At 40.6% G+C, this 18,575-nt stretch overlaps 1 protein-coding gene across 1 annotated transcript; it reads left to right on the plus strand.

Annotated features, from left to right (window-relative positions):
• The first annotated feature begins 2,602 nt into the window (after window positions 1–2,602).
• LOC135593545 (B2 protein-like) lies at window positions 2,603–17,396 on the plus strand. The gene is made up of 6 exons (XM_065083673.1): window positions 2,603–2,775; window positions 3,332–3,949; window positions 4,177–4,277; window positions 14,851–14,934; window positions 15,029–15,139; window positions 17,049–17,396. Exons 2-6 carry the CDS (start codon window positions 3,352–3,354, stop codon window positions 17,088–17,090), a joined length of 936 nt encoding a protein of 311 aa, XP_064939745.1. The 5' UTR covers window positions 2,603–2,775; window positions 3,332–3,351; the 3' UTR covers window positions 17,091–17,396.
• Window positions 17,397–18,575: the final 1,179 nt, after the last annotated feature.

Raw genomic sequence — 18,575 nt, forward strand, 5'->3', positions numbered from 1 at the left:
TGTTAACAACTGCATTAAATATTTAGGGTATATTAAATATATGGGGCATGTGATAATGAATCAACTTGCCCATGTTTTAACTTGATTAGTGTTAATAAATTGGAAATGATGTCTGATCTCCTTTGCTAATTAGTGAAAGTCTCATGCAAAACTAGCAAATTTGTTTTATTCCTTAGTCTATGAGTAGTTGACTATATATTGAAAAAAATTTAGATATTCTAAGAAAGTGAATTCACTCAAAGGATCATAAATTGAAATAATTAAACTCAAAAAATTTCTAATAATCTAAAGACTTATAAAACTTACTTGAGACTTACTAGCAAGAGCTAATTTGATTCGAGTTAGATGTTACTGAATGATTTAGAAGCTAATTTTTCAACATTATTAATTTATTTTTACCAACATGACAAGGACTCAGAGTGGATGTAATAATATGGGAATATATATAATTTTATCCATACAACAAAGCGATTTTTATAATTTAAATTTTGATTATTTAGTTTATGAAATAATTTATAATTTAAATATTGGGAGAATACTTTTCTTTGATTCAGTTAATCGATTTGAATTGAACTAATTGAAAAAGATAAAAGTTTTTTAAGTACATAATTTTATCTTTCTAATTGTGTCATTAAGATGACTAAATAACCATATCAGTTGGAGTGTTAGATCAATAAGATGCATTTATCATGTATCATTGTTTTTACTCAACTTGAAGCTCGATAATATTGATAACAAATTGCAATGGACTAATCTTTTGCAATGTCAAAAAACGACCCGTAGTTACTGTGCTCATAACGTTATTGGAGGTGTTGTTGGGATGAGTTTTTTTTGTCTTTGTATTTATTTCTTCCTTCTATGCTTAATTTTAAAAAAATTATTTAAAATAATATTTATGATATAAATTTTTTTTAAGAATGTCAGTCTAATTGGATTAAAATTCTGGTTTGAGTCAATTAAACTGAATCGATTCATTTAAAATGTATATATATATATTTTTTAAATTATTTAAAATTAAAAATTTATTAATAGGTTAATTGAATCAGACTAATCGATTAGGTTAAGTCGATCTCAAATACATTTGATTCAAAGTATCTTATTTTAATTAAACCAAGTCTCTTTTCAAGCTTGATTTGGTTTGCTACTTAACAATTCCATTCAGATCGGTTTCAACCCCTCTAATCAATAATCAAAATAAATTTTTTATCAATTTGTTATCTTAAATATCCATTTATTTTAATCAAATTAATTTTATAATTAATTAAAAATAATATGAATAGTTGAGATAATTAATTAAAATTAAGATTAAGATCTATTTTAGTCCACCATAACCATGGACTACTTAAACTCTTATGGTATACTCGTATCTAAAATAATCATTATATTTTAAAACACGTAGCACATAAGTCATTCTCATCAAATTTGAGTTAAGAGAAATTAGTCTACTTATTTGGTATGATGACCGACAGTAAATCATTAATATAGTAATATGTGTAATTTAAGCTTTAAAAAGAGTGTAGGTCCATTTTAGTTGTTATGGCCTTTGTTATAGATCACTTAAGTCTTTATTGTTTATTCATATATAAAATAATTTTTATATTTTAAAAAACATAGCATATAGACCCTTTCATTAAGTTTGAGTTAATAAACGTTATAATCTATTTACATGACATGCTGATTCATAATAAACTATTAATATAATGATATATATAATTTTAAGTTTAAAAAAAAGTTAAGATTCCTTTTGTCAAGGAAGAGGAAGCGATAAACGAAGATAGAGAGGCAAAGGTAGGAGAGGTCGAAGGTGGAGATGAGAGAGAGTTAGACCATCACGTCGTAGACACGGTGGATGGGGGAATAAGAGAGGATGAAGCAAGAGACTGATAGAAATGAAGATGCTTAAGAGGAGGAAGAGTGATCAAGAGATCATTACATACTTAACATTGGACTGATTAATGCACATCCATTTAAGATAGGATTGAAAGCTTTTAAGCTCGTCATTAGTGCGATGGATGTTATATATATACGACATCTTACTAGGCAATAGTGGCTCAATGCCATAATGATGCTCCCTCGTCACTAATGGCGGTCTCAATTTTTTTTAAATTTAAATTATATATATTATTATATTAACAGTTTATTATGAGTTAACATATCAGATTTTAACATCTATTAACTCAAACTTAATAAGATGAATTTATATACTACGTTTTTTAAAATACATGAGTTATTTTAGGCTAAGAGCTTAAATAATACATGACCAAAATCACAGGGTTAAAATAGATTTTAATATTTTAAATTTAAATTATATGTATCATTATATTAATAATTTATTATGAGTCGGTACGTCACCTATGACGTCGAATTAAAATAAATTTATATATAATATTTTTTAAAAATATAAAAATAATTTAAATAAAAAAATAAAATTTTAAAATTTTAAATAATTTATTATCAAACTTACGGGGTTAAAATGGACCTTAATTATGGGCTTGCAATTTCTACCGTTCTTAGGGCACGAATGACGGAAATCCACATCCACAACCCTTTTCTTATCGCGAATATAAGTGGATAACCTCGTCATTAATAGTTTTATCGCCCTGTCGGTGGTGGCTTAGGGCGGAGGAAAGGACGGGGGAGGGTGGCCTCGGTTCCTTTCTCTTTCCTTTTTCTGTCCATCCATCATCACAGAAAATCTAGGGTTCTCAGATTTCTCTCCGTGGATCGGAGCTCGAACCTTCCGTTCCGAGGTTCCGTTGCCGGTGTCGGTTTGAGGTGCGTCCGATCTCGATTTTTCATGCCGTGGATTTTTTTTTCTTTGATGTGGTGGCGAAATCGGTCTCTCCATCTGGGATGCGAAAAAGTTTCGATTTTTACTATGTTGGAGTTGGTTTGTCGGTCTTCTGCCTTGTCAAGTGCCGATCTTGAGAAGGTCAGGCTTATTCTGGATTAGTGTTGTGTTTGCCCGGTTTCTTATAGAATCTTGATGCTGAGGATAGATAGAATCGAAACATGTTCTTATTGAAGTAATTGAGTGCTTTGGCTTCAGTATTATTGGATCATCTTGTTGAAGGAAAGATTTTGGTTTTGGTATTGCTAGGAAGATCTCATTTTTGTATGCCGAATAAATGTTTTGCTGAAATTGGCAGGATCAAGTAGTAAGTTAGATTTAATTTTCTTTTCTGATTTTATCTGAGAGACTCTTGACGTTTCGGACCGTGAGAAATCAGTTTTATGCGTTTCTTTTTTGTCCGAGAAATCCAATCATAACCTCTATCTATAATTGTTTTGCTCATGAAAATTGGTTTTAAGGGTTCTCTTTTCTTAACAGATAGATAAGAACTCGAGCAGATGGACAACCTCTGGCAATTGGGGAACGAGTTCAGAGGACAATCAAAGCTGTCCGAGGACCATCAATGGTCTGTTATCACCTCAAAACTGGCTGAGATGACAAGATCAGATTTTGATCGGATGAACAATGTGGACTATTCAAGGAACACCTTTGAAGCAAAGTCTTATGACAAGTTTGGGATTCAGGAGGATAACAAATTTGAGAATCTCAATCTAAGTCTGATGAATCTGGATCTCAAGATGAATGAGACTTCATTCAAAAGCCCCCACCATAGTGTTTTCAACATGAACAGTGTTTATATGAAAGACAATATAAATGATGTTAACAGCTTCAAACTGAACACAGGATTCAGTAAGTTTGCCAACAACACAAGCAACAAGGAGGTCAATAACAATGTCATCAACAACACAAACAATAACAATAACAACAACAACACCAATGGTAATAACAGTAGCAACAACAACAATGCTGTTGTTGACAAGCGGTTTAAAACGTTACCCGCCACTGAGATGCTACCAAGGAATGAAGTTCTTGGTGGTTATATCTTTGTTTGCAACAATGACACCATGCAGGAAGATCTGAAGCGGCAGCTGTTTGGTATTTTGTCTTTCTCTTTCTTTTGCTCTTTGCAAGTTTTTCCCTTTCCATGTGTACCTTCTGTTGTATTGAAGTGTTACATTAGGCCAGGGTCAATGATTTTTTCTTTCATATTCTTCTGTTCTTGTATATATTCTTGAATTGATACCATGCTGTTAAATTTGAATCAAGTTAAATTAGCTTTTATTTGTAATATAGTGTCAGCATCTAATGATGTTCATTTTCAGGCTTGCCCCCAAGGTATCGTGATTCAGTTCGTTCTATCACTCCTGGATTACCTCTCTTTCTATATAATTATACTACTCACCAGCTTCATGGGATATTCGAGGTTTGAATACGTCTCATAAAATTTCATGTCGGTTGTTAAGTATAATTGGTACATAATTGACATTCTGCATGTTCTTGTTTTCCTGTGGTAATATGTCAAAAAAAAGTCTATTGTAAGGCAGATCTCTTTGTTTCCTATTGCTGTTTTTTGTTTAAACAGTTTTCTTCTTATTTATGCATCCAATAGCTGAAGTTTTTCTTTTCTTTTCCATTTTCTTCTAATTTCCATTTTATTGTAGCTATTACTTATTTTGTATTGTCAATGTATTTAATGAAAAGAGCAGATATCTATCTGATTTTATTATTCTATATTGGCATATATGTTATAATAATTTGTATAGCTTAGGTTTTGAGCCTTCTTATAATAAAATGCAAATAACTTTCTTCTATCAAGGAATATGATGTACAAGTTCATTTGAAAAGTGAGCTTCCTCATTTTCACTATAGTTAATGTGCTTCCACATGGTAATGATTATATGTGAAATTTGACATTCCTACCAATGGTATTAGGCAAGGACTGAAATTTCGTACCATACCGGAGTTTCGAGATTCACTCGGTACGGCTCGTTACTGTATACCAAGCGGTATATTTTGATATATCGCTCAGTATATATATATATATATATATGTATGTACATGTATGTATATGTATATATATATACATGTACATGTATGTACATGTATGTACATGTATGTATATGTATATATATATACATGTACATGTATGTACATGTATGTACATGTATGTATATGTATATATATATACATGTACATGTATGTACATGTATGTATATGTATATATACATATAAGTAAAAAAAACAAGGGGCAATTGCCTTGTTACCCTTTTTGACACATTGTCACGGACAAACTTCTAAACAAGGTGTTTGATGTAATGCTTATGTATGTCCGTGTCTTTTGGCATGTTCATGCCTTGTACAGAATGTAAAGGGGCGGCCGAAGGCTTAATAGTCCCATTTTAGTTGGGTTGGTGGCCTCTTTAGGCTTGTAAATAAAGGTTGTGTCATGTGGACACGTGCGAGAGCTTTTCGGTCTGTAATGGACCATTTTACCCTTTGTTGTGCAACTATTCAGAGCTTGTAAAATCTGTTTGTAATTTGCATTGTCTATGAAGTGTTTTTCGGACATGTTCGCTTGTGGATCCCGATTGAGGCGTTCTCTTTAACCCGTTCTCTCTTTTGTTGGTCCTAAGGGACAATGGGAGGCTTCGGGGAGGCTGACCTTTGCGGACGGACGCGCGAGGGTGCCGCACGCCTTAGGCAAAACCAGCTAAGGTCGTGACATTATGGTATCAGAGCGGGACAAGCACTCATAGAAACACTTGACATGCAAACGTGGGGGACCTAGCGGGGCTGCGTTGAGGGCAGTCAGCACACGCGCGATCGTTTGAGGGAAAACGGGCATGGAGATGTAGGGAAAAGAGTCGCTCAGAGGAGCGGGCATCTGACATTGGCATTCAGAGGAATGGCCAACCCTTCGCGCGAGAGGCACCACGAGAACAGGCAAGCTTGGAAGAATGCGGAGCGCACAAAGGTTGGGATGGCTGAGTTTGAGCTACGGCTCAACGTTGACAACTTTACTTGATGGTGCTCAAGGCAAGCGAGGCGCTTGGCAAAAGGACGAGACCATGCAAAGTGGAATGAGTTGCTCAGCGACCGAAAGAGTTGTGCAAAGCTCACAGAGGTGAGAGGAATTGCTAACTCGAAGAATTCGGTACTCATGCATGGGCTTGTATGCGGACGATGGATTGTTCGTGGCCATCCCAAGGCGGTCGAGACTCGGCGCCATGGAGCATTGAAACTTTCTCTTCGACATGCGAAGGATACGTCCGGAGGAGGCTGAAGTGTGCAACGAGTTCAGCATGTTGCTAGGCCTTGAGGGGTGCAGCGATGGCTGTATTGACGTGGAGGCGCAATCTAGCAAGTGCGTTTGCAAGAGGCAGAACAATGCACAGTTTGTTCAGCAGATCGGAGTAGTCCAAGGGGGTGGTGGTCTCCGAAACGAAGAGAGATGTTGCTCCAACGGGACAGTTATCCAGGAGGGATAAGTCTCAGCTCTCCAGAGGGAGAATCATGTGAGACGGACTTCACATGTTGAGGAGGAGTACCTCACAAACAACAACTCCACGAAGCTCAATGGACCGAGCAAGCAGCGAGGAGTTGTCACATGATCTCGCTCGAGAGAATGCATGGGTGGATGCATTGCGAGATCAAGTGGGGGAGCGACCCAAAGCAACTCAAATGGAGGCACACTTGGAGTCGATATGGAGATCGGACTCAAGGGAGGGCTGACCCGTGGAATGGTGGGCGCGAGGGCCACCATCGACTCAATGCAAAAACGAGGAGCGGAGCAACTTGGGTGTAACTTGGCGAAGTACCCAAGCCGCATGAAGGGAGCCAGCATAGAAGTTGGAACATGGAGCAGAGGCACAGCGCTTTCCCTAGACAGAGGTCAAGGACATGAACTCTTGCAGAGGCAGGAGTAGAATCATGCTGTTCCCTGGGTCCTTCATTCTGACAGAGCGGACTCATCTTGCATGGTGCCAAAGACGAAGGGAGCTTCGGGGCACATGCACCTTATCTCGGAGGAGCATTCGATGGAGGAACTAAGGCGACTCAATTTGCGGAGGCGAAGTTGGGTACAGAAGGCCTTAGCACGGGGCAAGAGGACGCAGAGGCGGGTACTCTTGAAGAATATGCCACAGTGTTGCCATTCGAGTTGCTATGAAGGAAGCGGTGCGCAGTGGAGATTGTGCTGGTAGGGGCAGAGGCCCAGGATCCAGACAATGGTGCACAAATTACAGTGAAGTTGGTGGACTTCGGGAGCTACTAGGCGACGGACTGTCCTAGAGCGGTGCTTCATCTAGGTGTGACCCAAGAGTGGGTGGATGAAGGTCGATTGCCAAAGGAGCGAACAAAATCAAAGGTGGAGGAGACCCTGCGATGTATTGGCAGAGGCCACACATGGAGGGTTCACAATTCGAGTTTATTCCACAAGGATCAGAATGCAATGGAGATGTCACCAGGAGGCGACATGGTGCAGCGGATCGTGGTGGAACAGTTCGTGGCAATGCGACACACACGACATAGTCCCGGGAGGGACTAGATCATATGGAGGTATGATCGGGAGCTACTGGGAGCTCCGCTTTGGTGAACAACACGACGGCAAGAAGGGCTATGGATTCAAGGAGTGAAGGCCATGGTACCGCAGAGGCGGGTCTTCCGGGCGTGCACCGAATTTTGCATCGGATGAAAACCTTGGTCATCAGCATATGGGGGCTGTGTTCCACCAAGGGAAAAGTTCGAATGCAAGTACCAGTGAGTCCCATGAGAGGGACTTGATCATGCAGAGGTATGATCGAAGCAGCTGGAGAGTTGGATTGCTCCAGAGCTCATATTCGCTTAAGGGAGCCCGACAAGTCAGAGGACAAGGTCGAGTAAGCGAACGTTGCTACCAAGGAAGCTAAGGAGAACAGAATCGGTGCAAACCCTACAATGTGATGGCAGAGGCCATGCATGGGTGTTGCAGTCTGTCTTTCCATCGACCAAACAGACTGCTTGGAGAACACAGAGGTGTTGAAGCAAGGGGTCGAAAGGGGCGAGGAAGCGACGATGAGTCCAGAGGGACTTAGCTACCCAAAATCAAGCAATCAGTTAGAATGAAGGTGGACTCAGAGGAGTGCCACGGAGACATCTCTACTGATTGTGAAGAAAAGGGATGCAGATGCGAGGCAACGGATAGTAGGGCCATGGGCATGGCAGCGCCATGGTACCGCAGAGGCGGGACTTCCGTGCAAGTCATTGATCCCTTGCTCTCATGGAGGGAGAGCGCTTGGTCGTGAAAGGGGCCGAGGAGGTGGAGAATGCAGAGGCAATCTTCAAGTACCGAGACAAGGCTGAAGGGCAGAGGCCGAAGAACTTCGTAAGACCGGTGTCAACAAGTTTCTCATCAAGATAGCCGTAAGTGAAGGACTTCGGGTCATGCAAGAGTGCACGACCAAGGAACGAAGCAAGCAGTACGTGGTGCTGTACCTTTGCTACTCAGTGGAGTAGGCGGCAGGGTTGATGGAGAAGACGGTACAATCCCAGAGGCGACCTCATCTATCAGAGAATTACTCCAAGTTGGGGTGAAAACTTCCTGCATTCCAGAAGTTCAATGGCATTGAGAAGGTGAATCACAGTAGCTAACTCAACGCAAGGAGTGCAAACACTTCAAGTGCTTCAGAAGTGTGAGCAAAGAGCAGGCGAAGGCCAGTAACCAGCTCGATGCATGAAGTACAACCTTGAGGAGGCGGGCGAAGTCAAGTAACCTTTGCCTTCTCAACTCTTAAGAGGATGGGCGAAACCGAGTACCCCAATTCTCTTATCTATCCAGCAAAGGAGCTCTGCATAAGTTCAAAGACCCTTCGAAGATAATGGAAGACAATAGTTGTCAAATCCTTACCAACGGTGATCAGTGCTACTGAGAGTAGATTGTCCGCTTCATTTCCCAACGAAATGCCAATCGAAAGCGGAAGTGATGCGAACCTACTTGGATGTGACAACTAACTGAAAGAAGAGTCAATGAGCAGATTTTGTGGAGGAAGGACCCAAAACTTCAGAAGTTTGCGAGGCGATGCTCGTTAAAGCTCCAACAAGCATCCACCCAGTTCAAGCAGCATGTGGAAATTTTGAGAAACTGGCGCAGTAAGAATGGTCTTTTCCTTCATTTGGTGGATCCGCAGGAATCAACGAGGATCAACACAACTCAGCCAACCCCACACCAGAGTCAGAGTCATTGGTGAGTTGAAGCAGCATGGCGGATCAAAGTTCGACTACTCAAAAACAGCAGCGGAGAGCAGTTGGGAGCCAGGAGGCGCATTTCAGCTGGAGCAGAAGATTGAAGACTCAGCAAAGGCGAAGAGTTGCAGTGTTCACAAAGGCTTCGACGAGGACGTCGAAGAGATAAGTGGGGGAGAATGTCACGGACAAACTTCTAAACAAGGTGTTTGATGTAATGCTTATGTATGTCCGTGTCTTTTGGTATGTTCATGCCTTGTACAGAATGTAAAGGGGCGACCGAAGACTTAATAGTCCCATTTTAGTTGGGTTGGTGGCCTCTTTAGGCTTGTAAATAAAGGTTGTGTCATGTGGACACGTGCGAGAGCTTTTCGGTCTGTAATGGACCATTTTACCCTTTGTTGTGCAACTATTCAGAGCTTGTAAAGTCTGTTTGTAATTTGCATTGTCTATGAAGTGTTTTTCGGACATGTTCGCTTGTGGATCCCGATTGAGGCGTTCTCTTTAACCCGTTCTCTCTTTTGTTGGTCCTAAGGGACAATGGGAGGCTTCGGGGAGGCTGACCTTTGCGGACGGACGCGCGAGGGTGCCGCACGCCTTAGGCAAAACCAGCTAAGGTCGTGACAACATGGGGAGAAGAAACCTCGATTTCTTCTCCCCACGTCACAGACAAAACTGTAAATAGGGTATTTCATGTAATGCTCATGTATGTCTGTGTCTTTTGGTTTCTTCATGCTCTGCACAGTATGTAGAGGGACGGTCGAAGGCTTAATAGCCCTATTTTAGTTGGGTTTGGTGGTCGTCCTAAGCTTGCAAACAAAGGTTGTGTAATGTGGGTACTTGTGGGGATTTCGGTCTGTAGTGGACCATTTTGGACCCTTTGTTGTGCAATCCATTCAGAGCTTGTAAAAGTCTATTTGTAATTTGCATTGGCTATGAAGTGTTTCCTGAAATAATTGCTTGTGGATCCTGAGTGAGGCACTTTCTCTAACTCATTTTTTATTTAGTAGGTCTTAAGGGACCATAGGAGGTTTCAGGGAGGCTGACCTTTGCGGACGGACACACAAAGGTGTCGCACAACTTAGACAAAACCAGTTAAATCCGTGACAGATGGTATCAGAGCAGGACAAGCATTCATAGAAACATTTAGTATGCAATTATGCGGGACCTAGCGGGGTTGCATTGAGGGCAGCTTGCACGCGCGATCGTTTTGGGGAAAACGAGCATGGAGATGTAGGGAAAAGGAGTCGCTCAGAGGAGCGGGCATATAAGATTGATATTCAGAGGAGTGGCTAACCCTTCGTGCAAGAGGCACCACGAAGACAATCAAGTTGGTAAGAATGCATAGCACACAAAGGTTGGGATGGCTGAGTTTGAGCTACGGCTCAACGTTGATAATCATACTTGATGGTGCTCAAGGCAAGCGAGGCGCTTAGTAAAGGATGAGACTATGTAAGGTGGAATGAGTTGTTCAACGACCGAAAGAGTTGTGCAAATCTCATAAAGGTGAGGGGAATTGCTAACTCGAAGAATTCGGTGCTCATGCAAGGGCTTTTATGTGAACGATGGTGTGTTCGTGGCCTTCCCAAGGCGACCGAAACTTGGCGCCATGAAGCATTGAAACTTTCTCTTCAGTATAAGAATGATACGTCTGTAGGAGGTTGAAGTGTGCAATGAGTTCAGTATGTTGCTAGGTCTTGAGAGTTGCAGTGGAGGTTGTATTGACGTGGAGTCGTAATATAGTAAGTGCGTTTGTGGGAGGCAAAATAATACACAATTTGTTCAGCAAGGCAAAGTAGTCCAAGGGGATGGTGGTTTCCGAAACTTTCAGAGAGAAGGAAGCGAAGAGAGAAGTTGCTCCAACGGGACAAATATCCAGGGGGGATAAGTCTTAGCTCTCAAGAGGGAGAACCATGTGCAACAGACCGCATATGTTGAGGAGTATCTCAAAACAACTCTACAAAACTCAATGGACCGAGCAAGCGGCGAGGAGTCGTTGTATGATCTCGCTTGAGATAGTGCATTGGGGAATGCATTTCGACATTAAGTGGGGGAGCGACCCAAAGCAACACAAATGAAGGCACACTTAGAGTCGATATGAAGATTGAACTTAATGGAGGGCTGACCTGTGGAATGATGGGCGTGAGGACCATCATCAACTCAATGCAAATCGAGGAGCAGAGCAACTTGGGTGTAACTTGGCGAAGTACCTAAGCCTCATGAATGGAGCCGGTATAGAAGATGGAACATGGAGCGGAGGTACAGAGCTTTCCTTGGACAGAGGTCAAGGACATGAACTCTTGCAGAGGCAAGAGCGGGATCATGTCGTTCTATGAGTCCCTCATTCTGATGGTGCAAACTCATCTTACGTGGTGCCAAAGACGAAGGGAGCTTTTGGGCCTATGCACCTTATCTCGGAGAAGCATTTGATGGAGGAACCAAGATGCCTCAATTTGCGAAGGCGAAGTTGGGTTCAGAAGGCCTTGGCACGGGGCAAGAGGACACAGAGGCGGGTACTCTTGAAGAATATGCCACAGTGCTGCCATTCAAGTTGCCATGAAGGAAGTGGTGTGCAGCGGAGATTGTGTTGGTAGGGGCAGAGGCCCAGGATCCAAACAATGGTACACCAATTTCAACGAAGTCAGTGGACTTCGGGAGCTACTAGGCGACGGATTGTCTTATAGCGGTGCTTTGTCTAGGTGTGACCCAAGAGCGGGTGGACGAAGGTCGATTACCAAAGGAGCGAACACAGTCGAAGGTGGAAGAGGCATTGTGATGTGTTGGTAAATGCCACACATAGAGGGATCATAATTCAAGTTCATCTCACAAGGATCAGAATGCAATGGAGATGCCATCAGGAGGTGACATGGTGCAGCGGATCATGGTGGAACAGTTTGTGGCAATGCGATACACACGAATCTAATCTCGTGAGAGACTATATCATACGGAGGTATGATCGGGAGCTACTGGGAGCTCCACTTCGGTGAACAACATGACGACAAGAAGGGCTATGGATTCAAGGAGTGAAAGTCATGGTATCGCAGAGGCGGGTCTTCCATGCGTGCATCAAATTTTGCATTGGATGAAAGCCTTGGTCATCAGGATATGGTGGCTGTGTACCACCGAGGGAAAAGTTCGAATGCAAGTACCAGTGAGTCCCATGGGAGGGACGTGATCATGCAGAGGTATGATCTGAGCGGTTGGAGAGTTGGACTGCTCTAGAGCTCATATTCGCTTAAGGGAGCACAGTAAGTCATAGGACAAGGCCGAGTAAGCGAACGTTGCTATCAAGGAAGCTAAGGAGAACAGAATCGGTGCAAACCCCACAACATGATGGTAGAGGCCATGCATGGGAGTTGCAGTCTGTCTTTCCATCGACCAAGGGGAACTACTTGGATAACACAGAGGTGTTAAAGCAAGGGGTCGAAAGGGGTGAGGAAGCGATGATGAGTCCAGAGGGACTTAGCTATAAAAAACCAAGCAAGCATCGGTTAGAATGAAGGTGAACTCAGAGGAGTGCCATAGAGACAGATATACCGATCGCGAAGAAAGGGATGCAGATGCGAGGCGACGGATAATAGGGCCATGGGCATGGCAACGCCATGGTACCGTAGAGGCGAGGCTTCCGTGAAGTCATTGGTCCCTTGCTCTCATGGAGGGAGAGCACTTGGTCGTGAAAGGGGCCGAGGAGGTAGAGAGTGCAGAGGCAAACCCCAAGTACTGAGATAAGATTGAAGGGCAGAAGCTAGGGAACTTCGTAAGACCGGTGTCGACGAGCTTCTCATCAAGATAGCAAAAAGTGGAAGATTCGGGTCGATGCAAGAGTGCACGACCAAGGAATGAAGCAGGCAGTACACGGTGCTGTACCTTTGCTATTCAAAGGAGTAGGCGGTTGGGTTGATGGAGAAGACGGTACAATCCCAAATGCGACTAAAACTATCAGAGACTTACTCCAAGTTGGGGTGAAAACTTCTTACAATCCAAAAGTTCGATGACATTAAGAAGGTGAATCACAATAACTAACTCAACGCAAGGAGTGCAAACATTTCAAGTGCTTCAGAAGTGTGAGCAAAGAGTAGGCGAAGGCCAGTAACCAGCTCGATGCATGGAGTACAACCCTCGAGGAGGCGAGCGAAGTTAAGAACCCTTGCCTTCTCAACTCTTAAGAGAATGGGTGAAATCGAGTACCCTAATTTTCTTATCTATCCAGCAAAGGGGCTCTGCACATGTTCAAAGACCCTTCGAAGAAACCAAATGGAAGACAATAGTTGTCAAATCCTCACCAATGGTGATTAGTGCTACTGAGAGTAGATTATTCATTTCATTTCCCAACAGAATGCCAATCGAAAGCGGAAGTGATGCGAACCTACTTGGAAGTGACAACTAAGTGAAAGAAGAGTCGATGGACAAATTTTATGGAGGAAGGACTCAAAAACTTCAAAAGTTTACGAGACGATGCTCGTTAAAGCTCTAACAAGCATCCACCCAGTTCAAGTAACATGAGACATTTAAGAGATTGGCGCATAGTAAGGATGGTCTTTTCTTTAATCTGAAGTATCCACAGGGATAAACACAACTCAACCCCATACTAAAGTCAGAGTCATTGGCGAGTTGAAGCAGCATGACAGATCAAAAGTTCGACTATTCAACAACAGCGGCAGAGAGCAGCAAGGAGCCAAGAGGCGTATTGTAGCTAGAGCAAAAGATTGAAGACTCAGCAAAGGTGAGGAGTTGCAGCGTCGGTAATGGCTTCGACAAGGACGTCGGAGGAATAAGTGGGGGAGAATGTCACAGACAAAATTGTAATTGAGGCGTTTAATGTAATGCTCATGTATGTCCGTGTCTTTTGGTTTGTTCATGCTCTGCACAACATATAGAGGAATGGTCAAAGGTTTAATAGCTCCATTTTAGTTAGGTTTGGTGGTCGTCCTAGGCTTGCAAACAAAGGTTGTGTCATGTGGGTACTTGTGGGGATTTCGATCTGGGTACTTGTGGGGATTTTGATCTGTAGTGGACCATTTTGGACCCTTTATTGTGCAACCATTCAGAGCTTGTAAAAAAAGTGACATCACCTCTTTTCTGCCTGCATGGAGAGAAGGTGGGGAGAAGAAACCATTTCCTTCTCCCCACGCGGGCAACTCATCCCCTCGTTTCTTCTGCCTATGTGGGGAGAAGAAACATCTCCTCGACGACACTCGCTTTCTTCTCCCCGCGACATCGCCGAGGATTCTTCTCCCCGCGTGGATAAGGAAAAGTCGTCGACGACACCGAGGCCTCGTTGCCTCAGATGAGGAGGGAGAGTGGCGTCGGATCTCTAGGTTATGCTCTTCTTCTCTCTCTTCTTTCTTCTTCCTTGGCTAAAACCACATAGTAACGGGTGGTGACGATCGATTTAGGGGGGTAACGGGACGGAAATAGGCCCAATTGCAGGGCGGTCTGCGTATCGGTCTACTAGCGGACTGATACGTACCGTCCGCTACGGGTGGTATTATTCGAAATTAAAATCCTTGGTATTAAGTAAGTTGTTTAGGTCTCAGTCTGCTTACGTTTGCCTTTGATAACAATTCTGGGTGGCTATTTCTTGTTAAATCAGGGTACTTATGAATCCAATTGATCTCCTCAGTATTGTCATTTTATAATTGTGTGTGCTAGTAGATTTTAGATATGTTGGAAATTAAATTAACTGCACCTTTATGCTGACAGTTAAAATTCATTGCATGATTTCTATTAATAGTATTATTTCTGGAGAATACATTTGATTTCTTTTTTCTCATAAGGCTGCTAGCTTTGGGGGTTCTAACATTGATCCAACAGCGTGGGAAGATAAAAAGTGCAAAGGCGAGTCCAGGTTTCCTGCACAGGTAGATAAAGCGATTTGATTTTTTGTGTCAAAATTGTTTTTTTTTTTTGCATTTCATGAAATATACCAAATATTTTATATCGTGAAAATATTAGGTGAGGATCCGTGTAAGAAAACTTTGCAAGCCTTTAGAGGAGGATGCATTTAGGCCAGTTTTGCATCATTATGATGGTCCAAAGTTTCGCCTTGAACTCTCGGTCACAGAGGTACATACCTGGTTCCAATTCCTTCCCATCCATGAGCTGAAACTTTATGTTAAAGTAGAAAACGGAAATAATTACATGCTTGCACATAATATGCTGTTTTGTTTATTCTTAATTTTGAAGCAATATAGTCTTTTAATTCTTCTTACCTTTTCCTAATATGAACAAGATACTTATGTTTATTAGTTCTATGTTTATGAAATGTTCTTTGTCATAGTCATCCTAACAATAATAAAAGACAATATTTCTGCTGAACTTCTTATAACCCAAATGACCCCATCAATTTCCACAAATATCTTGCATTTGTGGTATTCATGTTGCTGTTCATTTTTCTAAGTTCATCCCAGCACTACTGTTTTCTCCCACATTTAAATTCCCAGTTTCAATAGCAATAATTCAACCTTGTTCTAACTATCATACAATCTTGCTTGATCCTGTCTCTTTGGTCTGTTCAAATCCTGCTTTTCATTTAAACATCATGTTCATTCCAACGGAAATAAACCTGTTATTGTACTGCATGTGACATTGCCTAATATCCACAAACAGGCACTAACAGTGCCTAAAATGAAACAGATTATGTCCTGATTCTTCTTAAACTCTTCCTTCTTAATGATGATTTCCTAATTGATTCACTGAAACTGATAGAACTTGGAAAAAGAGCAGTGAAACACTGAATTGGAATTTATTCTTCGTGTTGGGTATATTAATGTTTTTCATGTGCACATGCATATGCACTGTAACTAGAGTCATCAAATATGAACATTAGAGATTATAAAACTTTGCTGATGCAAATGTTTTATCATGAAAGCTATGTCAATAGTATAAAACCTAGCTGATGGAAAATTTTCCTTCGAAAGCTGTTTAAATTTTGTTGTAATAGTTTCTTTGTGCATATTTAATTTGTGGTAATAGATTCTGTGTATATTTTTTCAAACATAAGATAAACTATTTATCACATGGTTATCTGTTATTTGTTCAAGCTCCATTGACATCCCAAAATTAATCCAAATGCAGTTGACCTTCTCCTTTGGAACTGTTAACCAATGACAGATTCACCATAGGGTTAATTTTGTTGAAGCCACATTTTCTCCATTAGATCCTAGAACTCATTGCATATACTTAAATACAAGGCCTGGAACATACAATAAAATTTTTTGTTTGCCTCTCTGCGGTTGCTTTATTATCAATCATCAATCAAGTTCATTTTTAAATTGCTGCCTAATTGTTTAAGCTTTAGATTCCACTTCTACCCCCAAATCTTATGGTGCACTGAGTTCTTTATTGGTACCCAAGAGTGTGTTAACTAGCTTCTCCTTTGGAAATTCGATTTGTCTAGAAATTAGCCTGGAGAAATTATTTTGATTTGCCTTCTATCATTGACTTTAACCTTGAAAATAAGTCACGAAGCAAATAAATGAAGATAAAAAGAGGTTCTGGTATTATCATTTGAAGGCATTCATAATATTTCAAGAGCTGCAGTGAGTTGGAAAGACAGAGGGCTGGAGAGGCAGAGGTCTGTCTCCCAGTCATCAGTTCACAACTGTGACCTTATCAGATATTAAGTGATTATCACTGATTTAAATTGAGAACCTCATGATAACATTTCACATGATATGTATCTAAAAAATGAAGTCATTATTCATACTTTAAAAAAAAAAGATTTTCAAAATGTTTATTAATTTTTGAATCCAAAATTGCCTTTTTGTTCGATTCTGATCTTCCAATCTAATTGATTTCGACCATGGGCGCTAGGTCAATCTTAGTCATGCAGACGTTCAATTCCTTTTCTATTTTCTCTCTTCTTTTACTAAATCCATGATGAACTAATGGCAAATTCTGTAGCATACTCATTCCACTAGGCATTTATAGCACATGTACTGATTCTCTGCTACTCATTTTTCGTGGTGGTCAGACTCTTCAGCTTCTAGATTTGTGTGAAAAAGAAAGCATGTGATGCAATATGGCTGAAGAAAAATCCTGCTTGAGGCTGAGGATTTTAATAGTCGTATACATGTTTTGTGAGGCTTGGGTAAACTCGACCTTTTGTATGTTGTGGTTCTAATGGAAGCGCAAGCTTTTATGGCCCTTAGTTTTTGTTGTCACTTCTACAAGAGACTTATCGAGCTTTCCAAAATTGAAAGCTTGTATTTTTAAAGGTTTTTTTTCATCTGATACAATTGTCTGTAATTTACCCAATGCTTGTTGGTAGATTATTCTAGTAAATACAAAAAAAGAACTGAAGAAACTGCTTGGGAGGCAAGCCATAGCTCAAGGCTAGCATGAGACTGTTGTCGGCAATTTCTCTGAAAGGTATTCGTGTATTGTCTCACCCACAAAAATCGTATTTTTGTTTGTCATTTTCTCTACACTTCAGATCTCGCATCTGTTATTGTATATGGATTGTAGTGTTTATCTAGTAATGTTCCCGCTTTATTGTCCTTTTTTCCTCATGATGATGATGGAGCAAATGCTTCACACATTCCCTCTTTGCCTTGCCTTTCTTTGTGGGATGGACAATTCAAATGTCAGATTTGGTGTTTGAGTTGAGATAGTTTTATATGTTCAAAATTTGTTGTCAAGTCACAAACATCCTCTTGTCTTTATCGATGAGAATGTCTTTAATAATTTAATCATTATTATTAGTGAAGTGATAAAATTTTTACATGCAATGCAAGGCTACTTGTAGTGGTCGTCACGACAATTAGCCTACTAATCACACAATTCAATGACAACATGTGGGAATGTAGGATGCTGTTTGTTCTGGTTGAACCTATCAATCTGATCTGATTTGATCTACTAATTCAAGTAGTGGGATACATTTATATGTTCAAAAATTATTGTGGTCAAGTTACAAAGTCTTTATTGATAAGAATATCTTTAATAATTTGATCATTGTTATTAGTGAGATACAAATTTTTTACATGGATTTCAAGGCTACTTATAGTGGCCCTCGCCACAATTAGCTTACTAATCATATAATTCAAGGATGATAACATGTGGGACATTGTTTGTTTTGGTCGAACCTATCAATCCGATTTGACCTACTAATTCAAGTTATGGTATATTCTTATATGTTCAAAATTGGTTGTGGTCAAGTCATAAATATTATCTTTATTAATGAGAATGTCTTCAATAATTTGATCATTGTTATTAGTAAGATGACAAATTTTTTACATGTATTGTTATTAGTGAGATGACAAAATTTCTACATGCATTTCAAGGTTACTTGTAGTGGCCCTCATCACAATTAGCTTATTAATAATACAATTCAAGGATAACATGTGGGATATTATTTGTTTCGGTCCGGTGGAACCTATTAATCCGATTCGATTCGACTTACTAATTCAAGTTGTGGCATGCTCTTATATGTTCAAAATTTATTGTGGAAACCACAAAAGTGCTCTTATATGTTCAAAATTTATTGTGGAAACCACAAAAG

The sequence above is a fragment of the Musa acuminata genome, chromosome BXJ1-9 (assembly GCF_036884655.1).
Source record: "Musa acuminata AAA Group cultivar baxijiao chromosome BXJ1-9, Cavendish_Baxijiao_AAA, whole genome shotgun sequence".
In the NCBI taxonomy this organism is placed as follows: Eukaryota; Viridiplantae; Streptophyta; class Magnoliopsida; order Zingiberales; family Musaceae; genus Musa; species Musa acuminata.

Bases quoted from the DNA above. Each gene is read 5' to 3' on its own strand.
- LOC135593545 (XM_065083673.1), top strand. From the start codon at position 3,352: ATGGACAACCTCTGGCAATTGGGGAACGAGTTCAGAGGACAATCAAAG. The intron at 4,278-14,850 runs GTTTGAATACGT...TTTTCTCATAAG, and splicing joins AGCTTCATGGGATATTCGAG to GCTGCTAGCTTTGGGGGTTC. The intron at 15,140-17,048 runs GTACATACCTGG...CGTGGTGGTCAG, and splicing joins TTGAACTCTCGGTCACAGAG to ACTCTTCAGCTTCTAGATTT.